The sequence below is a fragment of the Chiloscyllium punctatum genome, chromosome 11 (assembly GCF_047496795.1).
Source record: "Chiloscyllium punctatum isolate Juve2018m chromosome 11, sChiPun1.3, whole genome shotgun sequence".
Taxonomy (NCBI): Eukaryota; Metazoa; Chordata; class Chondrichthyes; order Orectolobiformes; family Hemiscylliidae; genus Chiloscyllium; species Chiloscyllium punctatum.
The window spans coordinates 37,977,431-38,003,200 of NC_092749.1; the positions used below are offsets into that span (position 1 = coordinate 37,977,431).

Consider the following 25,770-nt stretch of genomic DNA (forward strand, 5'->3'; position numbering starts at 1 on the left):
GAATATGGGTCTTATTACATCTGATGTTAACACATTCCGAGCATGTAAGAGATTTAAATATACACTCTGGTTAGTTGTAGGTTAGATTAATAGACAGTTGAGTTTTGGTTTTTTTTCTTTTTCGGTTTTTTTTCTCTTTTGTTAAATTTTGGCTATTGTAAATTTGATTTAATTGTATATCAATGTTTGTATATGAGAGTTTTGTTTATTTTTGTAAACTTGTAAAAATGTTAAATTTCTAATAAAAATATCTATTTAAAAAAAAGGCAAGGCAACTTGAAACAGCAATTGCTTCTCAACAGAGAGGCAAAGGAAGGCATCCCGAACAAAAAGGAGTTCATGGTCTGGTGTACTGAACTAGGCTACAGTGAGCCACAGCCTAGAGCCACAAGAGTGGAACAAAGAAACCTTCACTCACTTCCATGGACTATTCTCTGCTTAGTGCTACTGTGGAAGCAACCTTCAACTATTTGACTACAGAAGCCATCGCAGCTGCTGAACCTGACTTCAAGTTTCAACCCCTTCAGTTCAGAAAAGAAAATGTTCAAGGGAGTCATGTCTGAAATTATAATAGTAACCAATCTCATTTTCATCTTCAGACATTCCTTTTATCCTGGTTTAAAATCTTTGTGTATATATTTTCCCTAATTATTAGCACTTTTGTTTTTACTCAAGGGACTTTCAGTCAGCTTTTATCACAAACACATTGGCTGCAAATGTTAACTGTGCTGACTGACTGTTCCACAAAGCAGTGTCAAATATACTGGAACTTCTTGTGATTTACCTCCTGTTTCCTGCTCAACACTACAAACACTTGAGTTTTCAAACCTTTTGAGGGTTCAACAAAATTCAACAGAATTCAAGACTTCTTGAATTACCTTGTGATCAACTTTGAACACAACACAGTCTAATTGTCTGCTTTTGGTCACGGCTTTCAGAAGCCAATTTCTAAGAACTCCTTATACCTACTTTAAAGACAAAGTAACTACCTTTACAAAATATGTATAATTTATACATTCAACCACTCATTTCATTATTACTGCCAAGCACATCTATTCATAAATTCCTCCATGACAGTCAAACCTGACACAATTAGGTGGAATTAACAGTTATTCACTGTCAATTCCTGCAGCCAGAACGTGTCTCAGCATTTCTTTTTTCTGCTGTCTGTCTGCCAAGTTGGGATGGAATGGTGGCTCAGTGGTTAGCAGTGTTGCCTCTCAGTGCCGGAACCCAGATTCAATTCCAGCCTTGGGTGACTGTATGTGGAGTTTTCACATTCTCCCTGTGCCTGCTTGGGTTTCCTCCCACAGCACAAAAATGTGCAGGTTAAGTGTTTGCTTGCCATGCTAAATTGCCCTATGTTTTTAGATTAGATTAGATTACATTACAGTGTGGAAACAGGCCCTTTGGCCCAACAAGTCCACACCAACCCGCCGAAGCGCAACCAAACCATATCCCTACATTTACCCCTTACCTAACACTCCGGGCAATTTAGCATGGCCAATTCACCTGGCCTGCACATCTTTGGACTGTGGGAGGAAACCGGAGCATCCGGAGGAAACCCACACAGACACGGGGAGAACATGCAAACTCCACAGAGTCAGTCGCCTGAGGCGGGAATTGAACCCAGGTCTCTGGCACTGTGAGGCAGCAGTGCTAACCACTGTGCCACCGTGCCATGTTGTGCAGGCTAGGTGGATTAGCTATAGTAAATGCAGGGTTACAGGGAGATGGTGTGGTGGTGTGATGCTCTTCGGAGGGTCTGTGCAGACTCAATGGATTGAATAGCCTCTATCTGCAATGTAAGGATTCTATTATTCTACGTCCCTCCTCAACCCTCATAGCTGTTGCCTCTCTCATCCCTCAGTTGTGCCGCCCTCTGTGAAAGGGAGTTGCATAGTCAGCATTTTAATGGGAATAGGGTCAAGAGAGACACTGTGAATTCAGAAGGCTCAAACAGGTTATAGATCTGTGGAAATGGCAGCAAAAGAAATCAACAAAGGCAACAGATCAGATAGTGTCAATCATACTGAAAGAAATTCATGAGCTCTTTGCTCTTGTTGAAGACAAAGGTAGATGTAACTGGCAAGAGCAGTTTAAAAAAAAATTCAAGAGACCCTTGAATAGCGAGCAGCTTTGGCAGACAGATTAGCACCCAATAAGGCTTTGTGGTCCAGCAAGATCTGACAATGAATAGGTAAATAAGTTGCCAACCATCTCTGTTCAAATTTGAGTCTTAGATTAGTCAACTTGAATACATCGTTTTGAATACATCAATTTGATGATGAAATTTAGATGGATGAAATCAAATTCATCACATACAATGAACGACTTTTTGAACCATGACTATTATCTAGGCAATTACAGCAATCTGTTAGGGCAATGGAAGGTCCAGCAATGTCAATTAGACTGATTACAACTAATCTGATTTCTTGTTGCTATTGCTAAAGTAGTATCATCCAGGACAGGTCCCAATATCTTTCTTTGAATAATATCTTTTAAAATTATAATATCCATCTCAACACAAAATACCAGATAAACTGTGCACTAAATTCAAAAGCTATGTATGGAGAGATATTAAGGACAGGGTGATTAGTTTAAATTCACATTCAAACCACATCTTCAATAATACATCAGATCTCTCTGTTACACTGAAGTGAAAGCTCAGATTCTAGTCTTGAACCCACTAAAATTAAGAGAGCTACATTACAAATGTGTATCCAAATTATATTGTACAAAGTATTTAGCCATGTACGCTGATCAATCTCAGGTAGCATGGTGGCTCAGTGGTTAGCACTGCTGCCTCACAGCACCAATGACCCAGGTTTGATTCCAGCCTCGGGTGACCGTCTGTGTGGAGTCTGTACATCTCCCCTGTTTCCTCTGGGTGCTCGGGCTTCCTCCCACAATCCAAAGATGTGCAGGTCAGGTGAATTGGCCATGCTAAATTGCCCATAGTGTTAGGTGCATTAGTTAGGGTTAAATATAGGTTAGGGGAAACGGGTCTGGGTGAGTTACTCTTTGGAGGATCGGTGCGGACTTGTTGGGGTGAAGGGCCTGTTTCCATACTGTGGGGAATCTAATCTAAATCTTCTCTCCAGCTTATATTGCAAGAAATTCCGATGGTCCAACTCTACTGTCCTACTTCCAGAATTGCCTTAACTTTCAACAATAAATGCAGTAAAAACCAGTGTTAAAATAGCAAAAAGGATTAGTATGACTTTTAAATATTTTAATGGCATCTACACATCTGGGTCCAATTCATCACACTCCTTGAGCACTTAGTTTTAGTTTTGCTTTGTCTCAACTTTCCCCATGGAGTTTCTCACATAAGTTGACTAAGTTTATTTCACAATATAAACTGGTCTACGCATAGCAGAATACAATTTTCTTGGCTGCATTAGAGCTAAAAGGAAAATCAGGACTTAATAAAATACATACAAAATCATTAAGGGCCTATAACAATTGTTCTAACAATGATACTTCAAGCTTCCTACCATCCACACAACTCCGTCACTTAAAGTGAAAGGTAAAATGAAATTGAAGTTGAAAACTCACCTTTTATGTTTGCTTTAATGTAATTATTCAGATTAAGTTCTCCCGGACGGTCAATCAGTAGATTTGCTGCCGGTTCTAAGCCAAGCTGACGTGCCTGCTGAGCTTTTGTCTTCTTACTTCCACTTTTATAAGGAGCAAACTGAAAACAGACAAGCAATGATTTAGACGATTACAAATTGTAATTCAAGCAAATAAATTGCAAGTTATGTAGAAACATAACAACTTTGTTAAATCTGTTTTTGAAATAAAGAGTCAAGTAAAGCACTAGGTTGGGTTAGCAGATCAAAGTACAAAATTAAAAAGTTATAAAATACTGTCGTCTACAACTTGAACAGTGCCAAGAAGAGAAACATATTGCCAAAGCTTATGTTTTACACTCAGAACTTAAATTTCAAATGATCACAACAATCCATACCAACGAAAAAAGGATGCTGATTGGTTAGCAAGTCAATTCTGATTGGCTGAAGCACTGCCACACAAAAAAAAAGTTGCAAACTGTAGGGTCTTCAACTTCCTAAGTAATTCAGAAAATGTCTCTGGCTTAAACATATTCCTAAATTAAAACAAGGAACTGCGGTTGCTGGAAATCTGAAGCCAAAACAGAAATTGCTGGAGTAACTCAGCAGGTCTGGCATCTGTGCAGAGAAACTACAGTTAACAATTCGGGTTTAGTGACCTGTTCTGAAGAAGGGGAATTGTGTGATGACACATGCTATAAGACTGGCCTCTTCAATAATCCTGTAAATACAACCTTAACCATCTGCTCATTTGCAAACTTGGTTCAGAAATAGAGACCACCAAGCATATCCTGAGTAGCAATAGTTATCCTCATTAATAATTGCTTGCTGTAAATCACACAAACTCATGAAAGGCCCAAATACCACCACTTCCAAACCTGAAAGTTACTCACTCTACCTCAAACTGCCCTGATATCTCAAAATTTGAACAACAGATTAAGCAAGCTTTTTCACACCAGTACTGGGCGGCGTCTATGCAAGCAGTATTTTTCCTTAACAGGAACTACTGTCAGTCCAAAAAGATATTTTGCCTACCACACATTTAAGCAATGTTTTGAATTTCAGTCCCAGAAAAATGGCAAGTGTGTAGGCTGCATATTCCAGCAATGCACTAACTCTATCAAACACCATATTCATTCAGTTGTTCATAATAGGCAGGGTGGCGACCACACTTAATTGGCCCATGTTTGCAAAAACTAAAATAAAATGTTGGCTGTTCAATGTGATTCTTCAACCAGGCAACACAATGAACAATCCAAAGGATGGTAACTGCTACACCATGTCACAAAGCTAGTGCTTTTTCTAAAAAGCTATTCCTTTTCTTAAGGATACTGTGTACTTGGCTTTCTTTCAGATGGGTCATAAAAAAAAGACCAGGCTCTGAATCAGCTGAAGTGGTACAGAAATGAAATGGGTATTGGGAGGACCTTTATTTGTACATAAACAGATGAGACCTTAGGCCAAAGCTTTTATGCTTTACAAGTAACCTGTATAATGAAGGGGAGTGGTCAGTCCTGGAAGCTGAATTCTGGTTTTCAGTCAGTTGCAGCAGAGTCTGTCTCTCTGTTTCTCTCTCTCTCTGTGCACTGCTGTTTTGACCTGCTTGTGCCATGGTTTATAGGGTGCACTAAAGCGTGTGTGTGTTTTCAGAACAGTGTAATTAAGTCTAGTTTGGATAGACTGAGTTCTGTGGGTATTCTATGTTCGGTTCTTTGTGTTTCATTCCATAATTTTGTGAATCAATTTTTGTCTATTTTAAAACCTGGTAGTCAACCTAGTTAACCTACTCCAGATAAATTTCACTGTACACTTACCGAAACAAATAGCAAAGTTACGTTTTGGGCTGCCTGCTTAAGAATGTTTATGAGTAGCCTGGCCTAGTCCGTAACAACCAATAACTAATGCAAGATAATCAAATCAATCAGTCACGCTTATCATGTGGGTCATTTACACTTGCTAGAAGTGACATACATTCAAGCTTCGCAATCTATTCACTGTAAACAAAAGAAATATATTCAAAGTGTCCTGTATTATTTTGTTGTGATCATTTGGAATTCTTACTTCTGCCATGATGAGCAAATGATTATAATTATTACATAAAAGTATTACTCAGTTTCCATTTGTAATACTAACCACTAATCAGAAATACAAAAATAATTCAAAGGCTCGGAAATGTGAATTCAGAAAAAAAGTGCGTAGGAAATTTAGTTCATACAACTGCTGGGCAGTTTGTGTGATTCAATTGAAACCAAATTTTAAATAAATCAAACGTAATTTAGACAAATTGCTTTGAAACTAGATATTCACAAACTAAAATAAATAAATCAGGAATAAAACAAACATTCTAAGCTTACTTTTGTTTTTACAAAGATTATATAGCAGATTCCTTTCGAAATGTGCACTTACAAACCAACTATTTTACTAACCACATGTTCCACTTCTTCCACAGTCTGGCAGTTCAACAAAGCTTTATTTAAAATTGGTGTAAGTTTTTCTTCTTTTGCTAATTTCTGGATGGCTGTGTGTGCTTTCTTTATTACTGTGCTAAAATAAAAATAAATACCTTTAGTAACATAATGGTTTAAGTACTTCACACAAAAACTGGTCTGTGCAACTGATTCCCATCAAACAGGTAATTTAATAAAACTCAACCTGACCTGATGATTGCTGGCAACACAAAAGACTTGGCTGAAGCTGTTTAACGCCCAATACTGTGAAGGTACTGAGCTGCCAGAAGAGGGCTTTTCAGATACTCTGCAGGTCAGGAGTGGGGATCATGAATAGAAGAAAAGGATTGTGCAGTATGCCATCTTCTGGTACAAGATGAAACAACTACAATATCCAGAAAACAGCAGTCAGCCACTGTGGAAGAATGTCAATATTCGATTCATCCTTTACCTCAAAAGGTTCTGATCTTCATTTCAGTTACTCAAAACTTCAGCTTAAGAAAACCAAATGTCTTCAACTTATCACAAATAGTTGTGCACTTTAATTATATTTTGTTAGATACAGACTACATTTGCACTGTATCCAATCAAAATTAATGCCCATGGATTACAAACACAAATGCTAATGTTGTTACTTGGGTGAACTAAAATACCTTAAAGTCATCTTTCTGAATTTTGTAGATTGTCAATCCTTCTATCCTGGGACGTTATTTCTGGTTTTAATTGCATAACATACTGAGGAAAACTAAACTAAAAGTAAGTTCAAAATGATAACATTCATATAACTACATCCAAACTTTTATTATTGCACTAAAAAAGCTAAAAGAAAAAGTAGGCAAACTCCATTTAATACTTGTTTTTATAATTAAATCTACAACTATAGGCAAATATTTCTCAGAAAAACTCAAAGAAGCCATATTTGTGTAAAAAAACAATTTTGTTTAAGGGAGGACATAGTACAATGTTTCTTTATTGCTCAAGTTTCTTACGTCAATTCTTCAAGTGTCTGTTGTACTTCTCGTAAAGTATCAGCGTCCATGTTGTTGGTAAGTTCTTTACGATATCGGGCAATAAATGGAATAGTGTTTTCTTCCTTAAATAGACGAATGACATTTGCACATGCCCATGCATCTGTATTGGTCCTCTCAGACAAAACCTAGAGGTACAACAGGTTCTATTAATATATCTATGGGTTCAAGTAACACTGGAGTCACACTGCTACACACATTATTGCCTCCTTAGATTAGAAGATTAATGAAAATATATAAACATCTCATGGTATCATACATGTTAGGTCAATCAAGAGTAATTGGTCCAATGCTCCATTGCAAGTGCCTTTTCAATGTAACAAATATGAGGTCTAGAAGATTAAATTTAAAAATGCCAGAGCATAGATGAAGGAGGTCAAGTGACCTGTTGTCTGCCCAATAGTAAGCCTGGGTAATTTGATAGTTTGAAATCAAAGGAACGTAGATTGTGAGCTGTGAAGATGAAGCAATAGGGTTTACAAGGAATAAATAGTGAATCTCCCAACATCCCAGAAAGGTGTTAGAAGTATTGGTTGTAAATAGTTGTGCTATAATTTATCCATTTACTCCTATTACAAGAGCAACTTGGGATTCAGGGTAGCTAATTAGTATTTCTACATGGATAGAAGACTAATATTTTAAATTCTTTGAGGAACACAGCAGAAGAAACCAATTTTGAGATCAGTTTATATGCTATATTACAAATAAATGAACAGGTCGAGGTTCAGTGTGGTCAACAGAAAAAGGTACTTGGCCTTGTGAGCTACATAAGTCAAATATTCGATGAGGATGACCTCTAATCAAAGCCACATCTTGTAGCTTTCTCCAAATTCTAAGACACTCATTCTGACGTGGCCAGGGGTGAGAAGAATCATCTGAATAGGCTTTACTGCCAGTGGTTATTTTAAGATATGCTTCAAAAGCTGAAGGTGGTGCCCAGACAGAGCCAGGCAAACTTACAACTGGGCAAAATGGAATGTAAAAATAATGGTGTACGCTAAAAGGGCTAATTCTATGGAGGGTGCAATAGGTGCATAAGGAGACTGTCAAAAGTTTTGTCAGAGTTTTTTTTAGTAATTTATTAACAGTAAATTTAAAATGTAAAGTCTAGTCAGATCATTCTTTCAGCTAACAACTGGAAGCTTGAATCTCTCAAAAAGAGATTGCAACACTAGCTTCATCCCAAACTCACCCCACCCTTTTCCACCACAGCCGTAGTGTAACGAAAAGAAACAGATTTAGCTGATAATACTTCGGCTGTTCTAAAAAGTGAGATTACCAACAAGAACACTATTTTTGAGTGAAGTATCCATTTCCTGGAATCACAACGGCTTCCCATCCCTAGCTACTGTTTAACAACAGTAGTATGCAGAAAACAAATGGGGCATTGGGAAGAACTTAAATTGAATGGGCTGCCAATACATACAGGGGTTGAAATCCAAAGAGACCAGACTCTGAATAAATAATTTTGGAAGGATACAACACAGGAGGCTTTTTTTTTTTGAAAAAGTAGTATTTTTTGGATGTGGGTAACTATATCAAGATGACATTTGTCCGAATTGAAACCAACAAATTCACTGACACTTAGCTATTTGCCATGGTGGGACTTGAGCACTCAACCCTCAGAACTACTCAGCTCACTACATAACTAATAAGCTATCTGTTGTAAAGGAGAAGCACGGATTAATTTAAAATCAAGTTATAGCTTTAAGTTAGAGGCAGTGCTGGAATTCAGAAGCCAATGTGTAAAATAGTTTTTGGTTTTACACTGCTGTAACCTTCTCATATCAAGCAATTATTTGGTGTAAACAATACAGTGTGGAGTAACAAGTCAGTAGTGAGGCAATGAATAGTTTAGGGACTCTCATGTCAGATAAGCAGCGATGCAACACATGTCCTACCCCATTTTATAATATTCTGTGAACTGAATACTAAAGGTAATTCAAGCACACAAGATAAATCTATATTACTGCAACTATTTATTTTTTAAAAACTCTTCAAAACTCGAACTTTGACAATAATACCAATCCTCATGTGCTGTAATTGAGCAAAGGAACATAAACATTAGGGACACAAATAAACGAGCCTTTCAAGTCTGCTCTACATTCATTAAGATCAACTGATGCGCATACCTGGGTTATATTCCAGTTCATTTGCGTTTCCCCAATTTCTACACATCCTCTTTGTAGTTTTACTGGTTTCCCATCTAGGGAATTCTCAGTCTTCTGCTTTTTTAAAGCTGGTTCCTCCCATGTGAAAGACACATCCGGTTCTTCCTTGATTTTCCTGTGATACAAATGTGCGCTTGTTGATGGTTGCTCCACCTTAACCACACAATGTTCATCTTCTTTTTTAATTTGTATTGCAGGTTGCGGAGTCATCTGTTCCACGTTTTCAAAATTTTGCTTAATTTGCAAAGATAATTTATCTTCATTGTTATTCAATACTGTTGGTTGACCCTGTCAGATAAACAGCACATGAGACATACTGAGATGAAGCAAATCATTTGAAAACATTTACAGTTTAGTGTTAATTCTCGACAAACCTAACCAATCAATTTCACTACTTCCAAAAAACAAAATCAAATGCACACACTACACTTTTAGTTTCCTGAGTTTAGTGAAAATATCAACAATGATCTACAAAAGGAGAACTGACTCCTGCTCTCCTGTTACTTTTTTATCCTTTGCAATTCCCAACTCTTGAAATCATGAATGCCTAGTTGGACCTCTTATCACAATCCAGTAAAGCCAGCACCCATTATGCATGTGTGTGCTGATTCAACGGTGATGGAATGGGAACAGGAATATCAAAACCATCCTCACTTATATTCTCAAAGGGGCTTGCTTAAGAAAGAAATTACGAAAACAAAGAGGGGGTATGAGATAGCATTGACAGATAAGGTTAAGGATAATCCAAAGAGGTTTTACAAATACATTAAACGCAAGAGTGTAACTAGAGACAGGGGAGGGCCTCTTAAAGATCAAGGAGGTTGTCTCTGTGCTGAGCCCCAGAAGATGGGAGAGATACTAAGTGAATATTTCAAGTCAGTTTTTACTGTGGAGAAAGAAATGGAGTCTAGAGAATGCAGAGAAATAAACTTTGATGTTTTCAAAACAGCTCACATTATACAAGAGGACGTTCAGGTCGTCTTAAGGAGTATAAAAGTGGATAAATCTCCTGGATCAGATCTAGATGTATCCCAGATATTATGGGAAGTGAGAGAGGAAACTGAGAAACCCTTTGCAAAAATATTTGCATCAGTTTTAACTATAGGTGAGGTGCCTTATGACCAGAGGGTGGCTAATGCTGTCCCTGTTTAAGAAAGGTTGTAAGGAGAAACCAGGGAACTATAGATCTGAGTCTGACTTCAGTTGTTGATAAATTTTTGGAGGTGATTACAAAAGATAGGATTTATGGACATTAAGAGGGGCAGAAATTGATTAGGGACAATCAGCATGGTTTTCTGCAAGAAAAATCGCGTCTCACCAGTCTGAGTGAGTTTTTTGATAATATTATCAAAAAGATTGATGGCAGCAGTGCATGAGATGCAGTTTATTTAGACTTTAATAAAGCCTTTGACAAGGTCCTGCATGGTAGACTAATTAGTAAAGTTAGGCCACATGGGATTCAGGGTGAGCTTGCCAATTGGATACATAATTGGCTTAAAGGTAGAAGATTGAGTAATAGTGGAGTGTTGCTTTTCGGACTGGAGGCCTGTGACCAGCGGTGTTCCACAGGGATCAGCTCTGGGTCCTCTTTTGTTTGTCAGTTATTTAAATGATTTGGATGAGCATGTAGAAGGCATGGTTAGTAAGTTTGTGGACAATATCAAATTTGTTGGCATAGTAGACAGTGAAGAAGGTTTTTTAAGGTCACAAAAGAATCTTGATCAAATGGGCTGATAAATAGCAGATGGAATTCCATCTAGATAAAGGCGAGGTATTGCATTTTGGCACACAAACAAGGATAGGACTTATCGAATTAATGGTAGGATAGTGTTGTAGAATGGAGGGACCTGGGGTGCAGGTACATAACTCTTTGAAGTTTGCATCAGATATAGTCAGTGTTGTTTATAAAGGCGTTTGGCACACTTGTCTTCATTGCTCAGTCATAGAGTCATAATCATAGAGATGTACAGCATGTACCCTTCGGTCCAAACTATCCATGCCAACCAGATATCCCAACGCAACCTGGTCCCACCTGCCAGCACTCGGCCCATATCCCTCCAAACCCTTCCTATTCATACACCCATCCAAATGCCTCTTAAATGTTGCAATTGTACCAGCCTCCTCCACTTCCTCTGGCAGCGCATTCCATACATGTACCACCCTCTGCGTGAAAATGTTGCCCCTTAGGTCTCTTTTATATCATTCCCCTCTCACCCTAAACCTATGCCGTCTAGTTATGGACTCCCCGACCCCAGGGAAAAGACTTTGTCTACTTATCCTATTCATGCCCCTCATAATTTTGTAAATCTCTATAAGGTCACCCCTCAGCCTCCGACACTCCAGGGAAAATAGCCCCAGCCTGTTCAGCCTCTCCCTGTAGCTCAAATCCTCCAACCCTGACAACATTCTCGTAAATCTTTTCTGAACCCTTTCAAGTTTCACAACATCTTTCCAATAGGAAGGAAACCAGAACTGCATGCAATAGTCCAACAGCGGGCTAACCAATGTCCTGTACAGCTGCAACATGACCTCCCAACTCCTGCACTCAATACTCTGACCAATAAACAAAAGCATACCAAACGCCTTCTTCACTATCCTATCTACCTGCGACTCCACTTTCAAGGAGCTATGAACCTGCACTCCAAGGTCTCTTTGTTCAAAGGACCTTACCATTAAGTGTATAAGTCCTTTGAGCAGAGGAGTTGTGAAGTCATGTTGGAGGTTGTACAGGAAAGTGGTGAGGGCCCTTCTGGAATACTGTGTCCAGTTCTGGTCGCCCAATATAGGAAGGACATTATCAAGCCGGGGAGGATTCAGAAAAGATTTACCAGGACGTTGAGGTGTATGGAAGGTTGAGTTGTAAACGAAGGCTGGATAGGCTGAAACTTTTTTCACTGGAGTGTCAGAGATTGAGAGGCAACCTGATGGAAGTTTATAAAACAATGAGAGGTATAGATGCAGTTAATGGGAGTTGTCTTTTCTCTAGGATGGGGGATTTCAAGACTCAGGGGCACATTTTTTAAGGTGAGAGGAGGTAAATTTAAAAAAGACATGAGAGGCAATTTTTTTTTAAACACAGAGGGTGGCTCATGTCTGCAATGAACCTCCTGAGGAAGTGGTAGATGTGGGTACAATTACAATGTTTAAAAGACATTTGGATAAGTACATGATTAGGAAAGGTTTGGAGGGATATGGGTCAGGAGTAGGCAGGTGGAACTAGTTTAGTTTGGGATTATGTTCAGCACGGTCTGGTTGGACCAAAGGGTCCGATTCCATGCTGTATGACTAAAAGCCACAAACACATTTTCAACAGGAGGAATTGAATTGAATTTATTGTCACATGTACCGAGGCACAGTGAAAAGCTTTGTCTTGCGAGCAATACAGGCAGATCACAGAGTTAAACAGCATAGATACATAAATAATAAGTAAACAGCTGCAAAACAAAAACACAGGTACAGGTGATTGCTAAGAGTTTGTGAGTCCATTCAATATTCTAACAGTAGGGCAGAAACTATTTCGAAACCAGCTGGTGCGTGTTGAGGCTTCTGTACCTTCTCCCCGCTGGTAGAGGTTGTAGAAAAGCATTACAGGATGGGATGGATCTTCGAGAATGCTGGTGGCCTTTCCTCAACAGCAGGTCTGGTAGATGGATTCTACAGATGGGAGGTTGGCCTTTGTGATTGTCTGGGCCAAGTTCACCACTCTGTAACCATCTCCGATCTTGAATGGCAGAGTTGCAATACTAGGTAGTGATACATCCAGACAGAATGCACTTCATGGCACACCTGTAACAGTTGGCCAAATTTGCCAAATTTCCTCAGCTGCTTGAGGAAGAGACAACGTCATTGGGCCTTTGTAACCAGTGCATCCACATGAAGAGTCCAAGAACTTGTTGTGGATAACGACTCCAATGAGTTTGACACTCTCCACTCATTCCACCTCTATGCTGTTAATGTGCAGGAGGTATGAGTAACATCTTGCCAAAAGTCAACAATGACTTCCTTGGTTTTGCCAGCATTGAGAGCTAGGTTGTTCTCAGTGCACCATTTTTCCAGGTCTTTCACCTCCCGCCTGTAGTCTGTTTCGTCACTATCTGAGATTTGACTGACTATGGTGGTGTCATCAGCTAACTTGTAAATGACATTAGTCTGGTATCTGGCGACACAGTCATGGGTATACAGAGAGTACATTAGGGGGTTGAGTACACACCCCTGAGGGGCTCCAGTGTTGAGCATTAGTGAGGATGAAATATTATCCCCAATCTTCACAGATTGTGGCCTGTGGGTCAGGAACCCTAGGATCCAGTTGCAGAGTGGGGCTTAGTCTGAGATCATTAAGTTTAGTAATCAGTCTTGAAGGGATAATAGCCTTGAAGGCTGAACTGTAGTCAACGAGTAGGATTTTTATGTAGCTGTTCTTGGTGTCAAGCTGTTGAAGGGAGGAGTGTAGGGCAAGTGATACGGCATCTGACGTGGATCTATCAGTCCATTAGAGTGGGTCAAGAGTAGTGGGAAGGCTGGAGTTGATTAATGCCAGGACCAGCCTTTCAAAGCACTTCATGACCACCGAAGTTAGAGCCACTGGGCGGTAGTCATTGAGACATGCTGCATGAGCCTTCTTGGGCACAGGGATGATGTTGGCCCTCTTGAAACAGGCAGGGACAGCGGCCTCTGCAGGGAGAGGTTGAACATGTCAGAGAAGATCTCTGCCAGTTGGCGCATGCTCTGAGCGCATGGCCTGAAAACTGATCTGACCTCTGACGCAGTGACTATTGGGATAAGTTCGTCAGAACTTGTCGGAATAGGTATTACCTCTCTGCCGAAATTCTGCTCAAAGCGAGCACAGAAGGCATTGAGACGATCTGGGAGGGATGTGTCATCATCTGCTATCTTGCACTGTCTCTTTATAGAACCTGTAATTGCTGTTTATGAGTCAGATGTGGGAGCTGCAAAAATTTTCAACCCTTCATAATCTAGGGTCCTGCCAGATTAATGTAAGTGGGAATCAAATCAGGAACTCCAACATTTAACTGGATAAACAGCAGCTTGGAATTTCCATGAGCACATTTTAAAAGTTAATTTATCAATTCTGCATCATCTTACAATTTGGAACTATCCACCATCATTCAGTATTTTAGCTTTATTTATAATTGTGGCAAATTTTTAATTATTTCAAAGCATTTTAAAGTTGCAAATCTTTGTAAAAAAACATATCACTCATTATGTTGGGACATAAACCTATTTTAGCATGAACTAATTTTTTTTTAAATCGTTAAACTTAAGCCCAGAGTTCAAATATGCTTGGATACACAAATATCCTGTAGCACCTACTTCCCTGAAGATTGACAATGTGAATGCTCAACTTTGTCATTTCCTTATTCATCAATCCTTTGGCAGCTCATTGTTCGGTATTGCCCATATAAAGTGGAAGTCACAAGTCTTGAAATGTTATAAGCCAGAAATGTTAACTCAGTTTTTAGTCAACAGAGATCCCTACATGATTGGTGCATCTGCCGTATTTTGCCTTTTTGTCACAGGTTTTGTTCCCTAGCTGTGTTTGCTCAACTAATTTCACCAAGAATGACAATACATCACCAGCAATGAATGAAATGTAGGAGGTGAGAGGAGGGCGGTGGCAGTTGTTTGGATCTAGCGGGACTGACAAATGCTTCCATTCAGAGATTTTTCTACAAATAACCAATTCTGAAGAGAGATAACAGCAAACTTTGGATGATTAAAAAATATAACATTCTCAGGAGATGTGCTTTGGTGTACCAGATTGCAGACAGCTGGTAACATGATACTTGTTTATTCTGCTGACTTTCCCTACCCCACCATTAACTGAGATCTCTAAACAAAGGCATAGTGGTCTCAAGATTTGTGACAGTCACTCTGAAGCAAGCTGCTTGAAACTGAATTAAAAGGAGAGTTTGTCTTTCTTTTTTCCCCATTTTCCACTTTGCAAGAAGCAACTTTTACTTCCCACAGATCACACAACCAAGATGAGAAAAATGGTTGTATGATCTCATATCTTATCATTCCACAGACAATATGTCAGTGCATTACCAGGATGCCCAATACTAAACATGATCTTGAAACCTGACTGTGTACGTTTCCTTACCATTACAGTAGGATCCACTTTGGTCTTTTCTGGTGTTTTTTTCCTGTTCCTTTTAACTGCTGTCTTTTTGGGAGATCTTTTCACTGACGTCTTTTTTGTACCTGTACTTCCTGCTTTAGACTTGACTTGCCTTTTTGCAATCATTGGTCTTGCTGTAGATTTCTTTGGTTTCCTTGCAATTTTATTTTTTGGAATCCATTCTTCTTCCTCCTCTTCTTCAGAATCAGATTCAGAAGTTCTATGCAAACATAATTATAACCAATTCAATAGAAAATAATGTCATATAAAAGAATACTTTCCATTCCATTCTCTTTCTTTTTCAAATGCAGTGACTCATGCTCTATGGACAACCACCATACTATACGCTGCGAAAGCTAACTCATTCAAGTCACCTATTCTTGAGCTACAGCTTAGGAAAGAAACCATCCAGCCGATTCAATTGCAGAAACATCATCAAATTTAACCCTGTTCTTTACAAAAGATTTTTGTTTGCTGAATCAGAGCAACCAGGATATTTACTACTAACACAATTGATACTACCTAATCAGAAAAATCAGCCAGTATTGCCCCATCCAAACAGCATACATAGTTTGCTTGGAATGTGTCTGGATAATTCAATATAAAAACATGTCTTTTTTTCTGCCCATTAGTATTGTACAGGGTGCAAAAGAACAATCTAGATTAATTCTTGGGTAATGCTGCAAAACATTCCATTTCATTGTAGAATTTTAAAATTATCAATCATTTGTAGTACGTCATTACACCCCAGTTCTTTAGCAGATAATCATATCGCACTGTCAGGAAAAAACAAATATAGTTCAAGGTGTTATGCATTTCTTTTAGTTAGGGTCTACAGTAACGTCCCCAACACAAGTATCCCTCGACCTCCAAGCTCAGAGAGATCAGTCCTAATTTCTACGATACAGGCTGTGGGTTTCGACCACCAGCTGATCCAATCCATTACTCTCAAGTCTCTACAACAAAGTATCTCTATGCACAATTTATATATATTAAACAGATGGCATTATCACATTTTATCTATGTACATACATGGTCTATGACACAGCACATAAAAAAGTCTAATGCCAGTGATCAGATAACCCCAATTTGGCTAACACCTTTATTAGTGTGTTCTGCTTGTCCTGCCTGACCCATCACATCCCTATCCAATACTGTTCTTACTCTGATGACCGAACTGCCCCTAGTGTCATTTCATGGAACACCTTTCATTCAACTTGCAACATGTGTGGGATTTTGGGAGCGCTTAGAAGAACAGCCTGTCAGTATCAGGGTAGCTTGTGACTTTATTATAGTTTCCCAAGGCAATGGGATCCAAACTGGCCCTGCTCAAAACAAAATCACGATTACCAACGTATCAATGTATCACTTTATGCACCCAAAATCTCTTTTTGTGACGTTAGACATCACTTTGCCTTTTCCCTCCCATTTCCCACTACCTCAACACACCCTACCCTCACAGAAAAAAAAATAGTATTTTCATTGCCAACCAGCTCCAATCTTTACATGACAGCTTTGAATGAGATATAAGAATTTGTTGAAAAAGATTTGGGTGACTTTAGCCACCGCGATGAGTGTTGGGGCCAACAATTATTTTCAATATACATTAATGGCTTGTATGATGGAAGTGAATTTACCAGCACCAAGTTCAAGGATGACAAAAATAGGTAGGAAAGGAAGCAGTGATGATGACACAGTGTCCACAGCCAGCATAAGCGAGTGGATAAAAACTTGACCTATGGAATATAATGTCGGAAAATTTAAGCTTATGTATTTTGGCAGAAAGAACCAATCAGAATACTATTTGTCATGAAGAAAGAATGCAGAAATGTGTAGAGTAGGTTCAATTGGCCAACTGTGGGTTTTGAGAGTTTTTTTTAAAATGAGGAGAGGTTAAGTGGTCCGGGTGCTTTGGCGTTTATAAGAATGAGAGGAGACCATATTAATACATGCAAGATCCTTAGGGAAGATGATAGGATAAATGCAGACAGATTGATTGTGGGAGAATCTAGGTCCAGAAGGCAGAATCTTTGGTGAAGAGTCACCCTTTAAGACAGAGATCATGAGGAATGTCTTATCTCAGAGGGTAGTGAATCTGTAGAAGTGTGTGGACTGGATCATTAAGTATATTCAAGACTGAAGTACTCAGTTTTAAATCTGTAAGAGAATCAAGGATTAAGGGGAAATAAAGTAAAGTAATGCGAAGTTGACAATTATCAGATTAGCCGTTATCTCATTGAATGGCACAGCAAGTTTGATGGGCTGAATGGCCAAAGTCTGCTTCTACATCTCTTCGTTTAATCCTAACCACTCAAATACATTTTATTGTTTTGAGTATACGTATACAGGCCCATCGGTCCAGGAGGAGAAAGGCTCCCTGTGACAGATCACAGGAGTGCAGTGATACAAATGCCCCACAAATTGTCTAATTGTCTGGCTCTCACTACCAACCAGCTGCTATTTTCTGCAAAGTTCAGGCATTCAGCTGATGGGGCCTTGGACTGCTACACTGAGGATGGTTGAGAAAGGATACTCACCACATGCCAATTTCAGTCCTAGTTTATAGTCATTATTATGGTTGATGAATTTTTGCAAAAATTCAAATCTTGAAAATTCATAATTTAAGCAGTTTTCATATATCAATACATATACATATTTACATAAAGGCAAACATTAAGCACAAAAAATGTTAATTAAAAATACTTGATTGTTAACTGAAACCAGACTGATAGAAATAGTAGCCTATCACTGCAGATTGATGTACAACAGGTCTTGTAAGTAGGTGTCATTCAATTCTATAAAGATTACATTTTAAACAAAACAAATTAAAACAAGCTAATGCATTGAAAATCAAATGTTTAACTATTCATCTTGTAAACTATCAGAAGGAACGCTCACTACAAGTTTAAAATTTCAACTGTTTGAAGAACTGCACTTACGCATTAAGAAATGAATCATCATCTTCTGAAAATGGTCGCTTTTGACTTAACTTTGTTGTTCCCGACATCTGTAAATTAATTTGAATCAGTTTCATTTTAATCTGGGAAATGAAATTCATTTCACTTGTAGAGTAAAGTCTAATTAAGCTAAGCAATGAAAGTAAGCAAGCAACACTCCATTACTCACACAATGTTTGTCATCAGCCGGTTCTTCTCTCTTTTTTTCCTTAAATAATGGAGCATCACTTGGAACATTCCAATTAAAATGCACAATTCCCAAACAAAGTATTTTGAAAATTCATCTTCAATTTTTCCTCTTCACTGAATAAGAGTTGCCTCTCCTCATATGGTCTTGTGCCAGTTCCCCTTTTTATTCTTAAATCCTTTTTACTAACTTTACAAATTACCAAATACAATCACATCCAAGATCAAAATATTAAGTGCAGAGGTGAATTATTAAATTTGCTTCCTCACAGACAAATTACGTAATATTTCAGTCATACATTGCTTTTTTTGTTTGCAGGTCCCACTTAGGCATAAACCACTAAGGAAGAAAGCAGATGGTGAGCATACAACTAGATTTTACATTGAATTATACTGGAGATTTTAGATATTTTTAAATCAATCTGCTCAGAGGTATCATGACAGAGACCATGATTGGACTCAGGTAGGACTTGAATCCAGACCTCTAACCCAGAGGAACACTGCCACTGGCCACAAAAGCCCAGCTCTTAAGTATATAAATTTACAACAAAACATTTGCAAATCTCAAATGGTTTTTGCTATTTAAATCAAAGTATAGGGACCTGAGGGGGTAACTTTTCTTTTATACAGACAGTGTGGAATGTGGAATGAACTGCCAGAGGAAATGGTAGAGCAGACACAGTTACAACATTTAAAAGACATTTGGATAGGTACCTAAATAGGAAAGATTTAGAGGGACATGGGCCAAATGCAGGCAGATGGGACTAGTTTAGTTTGGGAAACTTAGTCAGCATGGACGAGTTGGACTGAAGGATCTATTTCCATGCTACATAACTCTATGGCTCTGTTAAACATCCATATACAGCATGACCTGAACATTTAGGCTTGAGCTGTTAGTGGCAAGTGACATTCAAATCACACAATGACCCTTGATTTTCAACAGCACTACCATCACTGCAGCCACACAATCAACCGTGATGTTCATCGACACATCCTAGTTATTACCATTGACAATATGCTGAACTGGACCAGTCAAAAAAATTGTTGCAACTACAACAGAAGGCCAGAAGCAAGGAATTCTGCAGAAAATTACTCACTTCCGGATTCTTCAAAGCCTTCCTCCATCTAAAAGACCAAAGTCCAAATTGATGGAATAGTCTCTACTTGCCTCGAGTGCAGCTCCATAAATACCAAGAAGCTTAATACCATTCAGGAAAAAGCAGCCTACTTGATTGCCAGCATTTGATGAGGTGCCAACCTCTACTGTCCAGATGGTGAAGGAAAAATGTGTGGGAATATTACCACTGAAGAACTATCCATCACGGTCACTGGATTATAATTCTGGAACTCCAATCTTAACAGAACTGTAGGTGCTCCACACTACAAATTCAAGGTGGTCACTGACAACACAGGTCTACCCTACCACCAACCCTCAATCCCTCTCCTCTTTCAGAATTGTCATGGTAATTTTGTTTGTTTTCCAATTCTGGATAATTGAAAACATCCTGTGCTTAAATACTTGAAAATATTAGCAAGTTTTGAAACTATCAAAGCTATTGTCTTCACTCCCTGCCATAAGTTGCTTTGAAGAACTTTCTCTCCATGGCAGGTTTGTCTTTGAACCAGATGGGTCACAACTTTTGATTTCACATTTGACCCTGACTTGGAAAATCTGCTGTCAAGATTGGAGTGGTGCTAAAAAAAGCGCAGCAGGTCAGGCAGCATCCGAGGAGGAGGAAAATCAACTTTTCGGGCAAAAGCCCTTCCTAATAAAGGGCTTTTGCCCGAAAAGTCGATTTTCCTCCTGCTCGGATGCTGCCTGACCTGCTGCGCTTTTTTTAGCACCACTCCAATCTTGACTCTGATCTCCAGCATCTGCAGTACTCACTTTGCTTTGGAAAATCTTCTGCTGAAACCTTTTCCCTTGTGTTTGTTAGCTTTATGTTAGACTATTCCAGGATACTGTCCCTTGTTCTACCCTTTGCAACCTTGAGGACACTCGAAACTCCTATTCATGCCTTACTTGCACTGAGTTCCTATTCACCGATCACACCTGTCCTCACTGACTTACAAAGGTTTCTGGCTAAGCAATATCTTTTTGCTAAAAAACTCTCTTCCACAGCTTTATACAACCTTATGAAATAAGAACAGAAGTAGGCTATTCAACCCCTCGAGCCTGATCTGCCATTCAGTAAGACCAAGACTGGGTCTATCAGCGTTTCAAATTCCAAATTCCTGTCTACTCTACTTCACCTCACACTGCTACCTGACTTAGAAAGATATTGCTGTTCCTTCGATGTTGCTGGGTCAAAATGTTGGAATTCCCAACCCAGCAGCATTGTGGGTCAACCTACAACACAGTGGTTCAAGAAGACAGTTCATCACCACCTCCTCACAGGCAACAAGGGCGGACGACAAATGCTGGCCCAGCCAGTAATGCCCAAGTCCCATGAGCGAATAAAAGAAAAGACTTGATTGAATAAATGGCTGCTTCACCTAGAAGATATGTCTTGAGCCTTGGATAATGATGTGGTAAATGGGCAAGTGCTGCATCTTCTACAAATACATGGAAAAGTGCCATGGCGTCGGGGGAAGGTATTGGAAGTGGAGGAAGAGTTGACCGCGATATCCTGGAGGAAAGAGACCATGCAGAGTGCTGACAAAAGAGGTGGCAGAAATGGCAGCTTATGGTTTTTTGGCTGAGAAGGCTTGTGGTGCAGAAAGCAAGAACCTGGGAACCCTATCATTGTTGTGGGAGTGGGGGAAATGGCCGAGGACAGAAGTGCAAAAAAATGTAACAGATATGGCCGAGAGCTCTGTAAACCATAGTGACAGTGAATCCTCGGTTCAGGAGAGAGGTGGATATTTGTGAGGGCCGCCCTGTGGAAGATACGACAGAGAAGGAGAACCAGGGAGAATGGGATGGAGTTCTTACTGGAAGCAGTCTGAAAGGATGAACAGTCAAGATAACTGTAGAACTTGATGGGTATGTAATGTAGGTAAAAACAATGACTGCAGATGCTGGAAACCAGATTCTGGATTAGTGGTGCTAGAAGAACACAGCACTTCAGGCAGCATCCAAGGAGCTTCGAAATCGACGTTTCGGGCAAAAGCCCTTCATCAGGAATAAAGGCAGTCAGCCTGAAGCATGGAGAGATAAGCTAGAGGAGGTATATAATGTAGCCAGTATATTCCCATATGTGGAAACAAAGATTTTGAGGAAGGAGAGTTAGCAAATCAGAAATGGGCCACGTGAAAGCGAACGCAATGTAGACATTGCAAGCAAAATTGATCATTTTTTCCAACTCCTGGCAAGAGAGAGAAGCAGCACCAATTGTGTCATCAATGTACCAGAGCAAGAGCTATCCGGTGGGATATGAGTAATGCTGGAGTAATGAATGTTCCACGAAGAGACAGGTATACCTGCAGCCTATGCAACATCCTTGGCCACACCTCTGAGTGGAAGAAAGTGAGGGAAGTTAAAGAACATGTTATTTAAAGTGAGGATGAGCTCAGCTAGTCCGGTGGGAGACGGGGACAGTTCAGGCTTATGCTCAAGAAAGAAGCAGAGCGCACTCAGACCATCCTGATGTAAGACAGATGTGTAGAGGGACTCCATGGTAAAGAGGAAGCCCCTGGTGTAAGCAAACTGGAAATGTTGACACTGACATAAAACATCAGATGATTCACATATGTAAGTGGAAAGGAATTGGACAAGGGCAGAGAAAATTGAGTTAGGTAGGAAGAAATAAGTTCAGTGGGGCAGGAACAGGCTGAAACGACAGATGTGACCATGCAATCCTGTTTGTGGATTTTGGGAAGAAAATAGAAGCAGTCTATTCAGGATTGGGATACTATGAGTTGGGAAGCTATGGGGCAGAAATCCTCAGATTAAACAAAGACCACAGTCATTGAAACAATAGCTTGATGTTCACTGATGTGGTCATAGTCCAGTAGGAGATAAGAGGTGTCCAGGTAGAATAATGCAAGATATATAACATCAGCACCACCCTTGTCAGCAATTTGATTACAAAGTCAGGGATAGATCTGCCTGGCCACCAATTTCAGTTACAAACTCGCTGACTCCCACAGTTACCTTGACTATACTTCCTCACACCCTGCTTCCTGCAAGGACTCCATCCCATTCTCCCAGTTTCTCCAGCTACATTGCACCTGTTATGATAATGCCACCTTCCTCAGGGGGAGCCTTAAATGTTTCAGGGTTCCATGCTGTCGTGGTTGTCAGAGCCCTCAGCCATACTCAATCCATTCCTGCACTTTTGCTCTCACCCATTCTTTTCCCTCCCACAACAACATTAGGTTCCCCTTGGTTTCCACCCCACTAGCCTCCACATCCAAAGGATCACAAGATGCCATTTCCACCATCTCTTGCAAGATGCCACCACGAGACATACAAGACCATAAGTAGAAAGAACAGAAGTGGTAATTCCCCTCCCCTGCAGGATCAGTTCCCTCTGACACATGGGACATTCTGGCCCAGTCCTCTGCACCCTACACATCCACACACTCCCACTGCATCTTCCCAGGCAATTGCAGAAGATAGAACACTTGCTGTCTACATCCTCTCTCCTTCACTATTCACAGCCCAAGACACATCTTCCCAGTGAAGCAGCAATTTATTTACACTTCATTCAATCCAATCTACTGTATTTGTCACTTACAAGACATTCTCTTTTGCACTGGGGAGACTAAGAGCAGACTGGGTAATCACTTTGCCAAATACCTATTATCTATCCAAAAACGTTACCCCAGGTTTCTCGCCCACCACCTGCCTGCCACTTCAACATACCTCAGTGTTCCCAAGCCAGCATTTTAATATAAGGCAAACTGCTGTCCTCCAGCAAAGCTCAATGCAAGCTGGAGGAACACCACCTCAGCTTCTGCCTCAGTCCCTTATGTAGCCTACAAGACTCAATATTGAATTTAATAAATACAGAATGTGAACCCCCCGTCTTTTGTTCACTCCCTTCCCCAGAGCCCTAGGTTCTGTCCTGTATGGGCTGCTCCCAGTATAGATAATCCATTTCAAACATTCACACTTCCCATTAGCAGCCCACCAAGCTATTATTTCTCTTTCAGCTTATCATCAGCAATCGCTTTTTTTTTCAGGACTTTCTCTGGGCACTACCTCCATTTGCTCTATTCTCTAGATCATCCACCCAAACTGTGATCAGTCTAATTTACCCTTCTCCAACTATCTTCAATCCTGACATAGATCACTGAGTCAAAACTTTAACTATTTTCTCTCTACAGATGTTGCCATACCAGCTGTTTCTCTGACACACCTTTATTGTGGAAGGGAGAGGTAAAAGTTGCTTTTGATAGGTACTTTGAGAAAGCGAGGGAGGGTAGCAGCTAGCAAAAAAAAGACAATCTCTACTAATAGCATTCCTCTCTCCAGAGAGGTGCTCACACAAACACTGCTCCACTTCATCACCACTCTTCATTTACCAGATACTATTGCTCACTGAAGGAGATATCAGCGCTAGTAAAACTTACCACGATTATTTTCGACACAAGATCTGAGTCGTCTCTCCAGGTCTAGGTGCCGGTCAGCTGCTCTGTCCCCACTGCCACTCTGTTTCTGAATTCTGCTTTGTCCCTGATGCCCCTGTATCAAGGTACTGCTCTGTTGGGATATCACTCTATCAAAGCCCACTTCTGTCAGGGTGCCGCTCTGCCCCTGGTGTCCTTCTCTCTGCACCCCAGAGCCCCTCTCTCAGAGTATCACTCTGCCCCCTGGTGTCCCTCTCACAGAGTGCCGCTCTGCCCCCGGTGCCCCTCTACCCCTCTCTCAGAAGGCCACTCTGCCCCTGGTGCCCCGCTCTCAGTGTACCAGCCCCTTCTCTCGGGGTACTACTCTGCACTCTCGTACCGCTATCTCTCAGGATATTCCTTGTTCAGAGCCCGCTCGCAGCGTCCACGCTGCTGTCTTGCTGCGACGTCAGTTCCGCCTGCTGGCACGATCCACTACGGTCAAAGACGAGGGGGAGACATTTTATAATCAAAACTTTTAATTCTCAGTTATTCTTGCTTACAGCAAACATTACTACTTGACAATTAAGATTTTATTCCACTATAGATATTTCAGTGTGAATCCATCTCAAGCCTCTCTAAAGTAAATATGAATACTGTACATCCCTCCCATCTCTCCCTCGGTGTGGACTATTCTGTTGACCCTCCATGGTTTGGGAGCGGGTCTTTGAGTAGCGGCGCAGGCGCAGTGATTGTCGTGTGAGCTGCATCTTAAGTGAGGGAGAACGTTTAACGTCCGACCTCGCGCAGACTGGCCGTACTCAGTAACTTCATCCTTACCCACGTGACCCTCTGGACAATGCCAATGGCATTCTGGAAGCACACGTGACATTTAGGCGAAAGGTTTGAAGCGTTGGGCAGACACGTGGGAAACAGTCAATACATATCTGTTTGGTATTGTGTGTGTCTGTGTGGGAGAGTGTTATGGGAAGAGCATTTGAACATTGGGCTGTTGGAAAGGTTGGGTTTTATTTAAGTTTCTGGTCCCTCTGCTTCAACAGTGTTAGTATTTGAGCAAAACGTAGGAGCAATTTGTTGCAGATGCTGCAATCTGTACTGAAAACAACAAATGCTGGAGATCACAGCGGGTCAGACAGCATCCAGCACCATCTAATTTTAACTCTAATCTCCAGGATCCACTTTCACCCATCCATGGAGAGAGAGCAAGCTAAGGTTTCGAGCCTGGATGATTCTTCATCTGAAGTAAAGTGTGCAGGGGGCAGCGTTTATACTACAGTTGGGGTGGGGGTGGTGGGTGCACAGTGCTTGGGAGGGTTAAAGGATTTTAATCATTCAGATTCAGTGATTTGAGAATGACAGGATAAATGTGTGTCTAACTGCCAGGCTGGAAAGGGCAGGCAATCCCATTAGGGTGGGGGAAGGGGTGAGAGGACATGGTGACAGCGAAGGTAACAAGCAACGCTGAAACGGGAGTCAAAAAAGTGTGGTGCTGGAAAAGCACAGCTGGTTAGGCAGCACCCGAGTAGCAGGAGAGTCAACATTTCAAGCATAATCTCTTTGTCATGAATGTGGGGGTGGCCCAAGGGGTCTGAGAGATAAATGGGAGGGGGGTGGTGCTGGAGGGAAGGTAGCTGGGACTGCAGTAGGTGGATGAAGGTGGGGTTGATAGATTAGAGAGGAGGGTGAAGTGGGATAGGTGGAAAATGGACAGGTAGGAGTGTACAAGAGGGTGGTGCCGGGTTGAAGG

The 25,770-nt window shown here is 40.5% G+C and overlaps 1 protein-coding gene across 2 annotated transcripts in view; it reads right to left on the reverse strand.

The window, feature by feature from the left end:
- The window catches only part of srbd1 (S1 RNA binding domain 1), a 272,374-nt gene extending 247,900 nt beyond the window's left edge, over positions 1 to 24,474 (reverse strand). For both annotated transcript variants that reach the window (XM_072580647.1, XM_072580646.1), the window contains exons 1-7: positions 24,027 to 24,474; positions 18,303 to 18,370; positions 15,346 to 15,583; positions 9,186 to 9,512; positions 7,015 to 7,181; positions 6,005 to 6,122; positions 3,562 to 3,700 (exon numbers count right to left, since the gene is read on the reverse strand). In XM_072580647.1, the coding sequence (XP_072436748.1) occupies positions 3,562 to 3,700; positions 6,005 to 6,122; positions 7,015 to 7,181; positions 9,186 to 9,512; positions 15,346 to 15,583; positions 18,303 to 18,370 (1,057 nt within the window). In that variant the 5' untranslated portion in view covers positions 24,027 to 24,474. The remainder of the gene's footprint in view (positions 1 to 3,561; positions 3,701 to 6,004; positions 6,123 to 7,014; positions 7,182 to 9,185; positions 9,513 to 15,345; positions 15,584 to 18,302; positions 18,371 to 24,026) is intronic.
- Between the last annotated feature and the right edge of the window lie 1,296 nt (positions 24,475 to 25,770).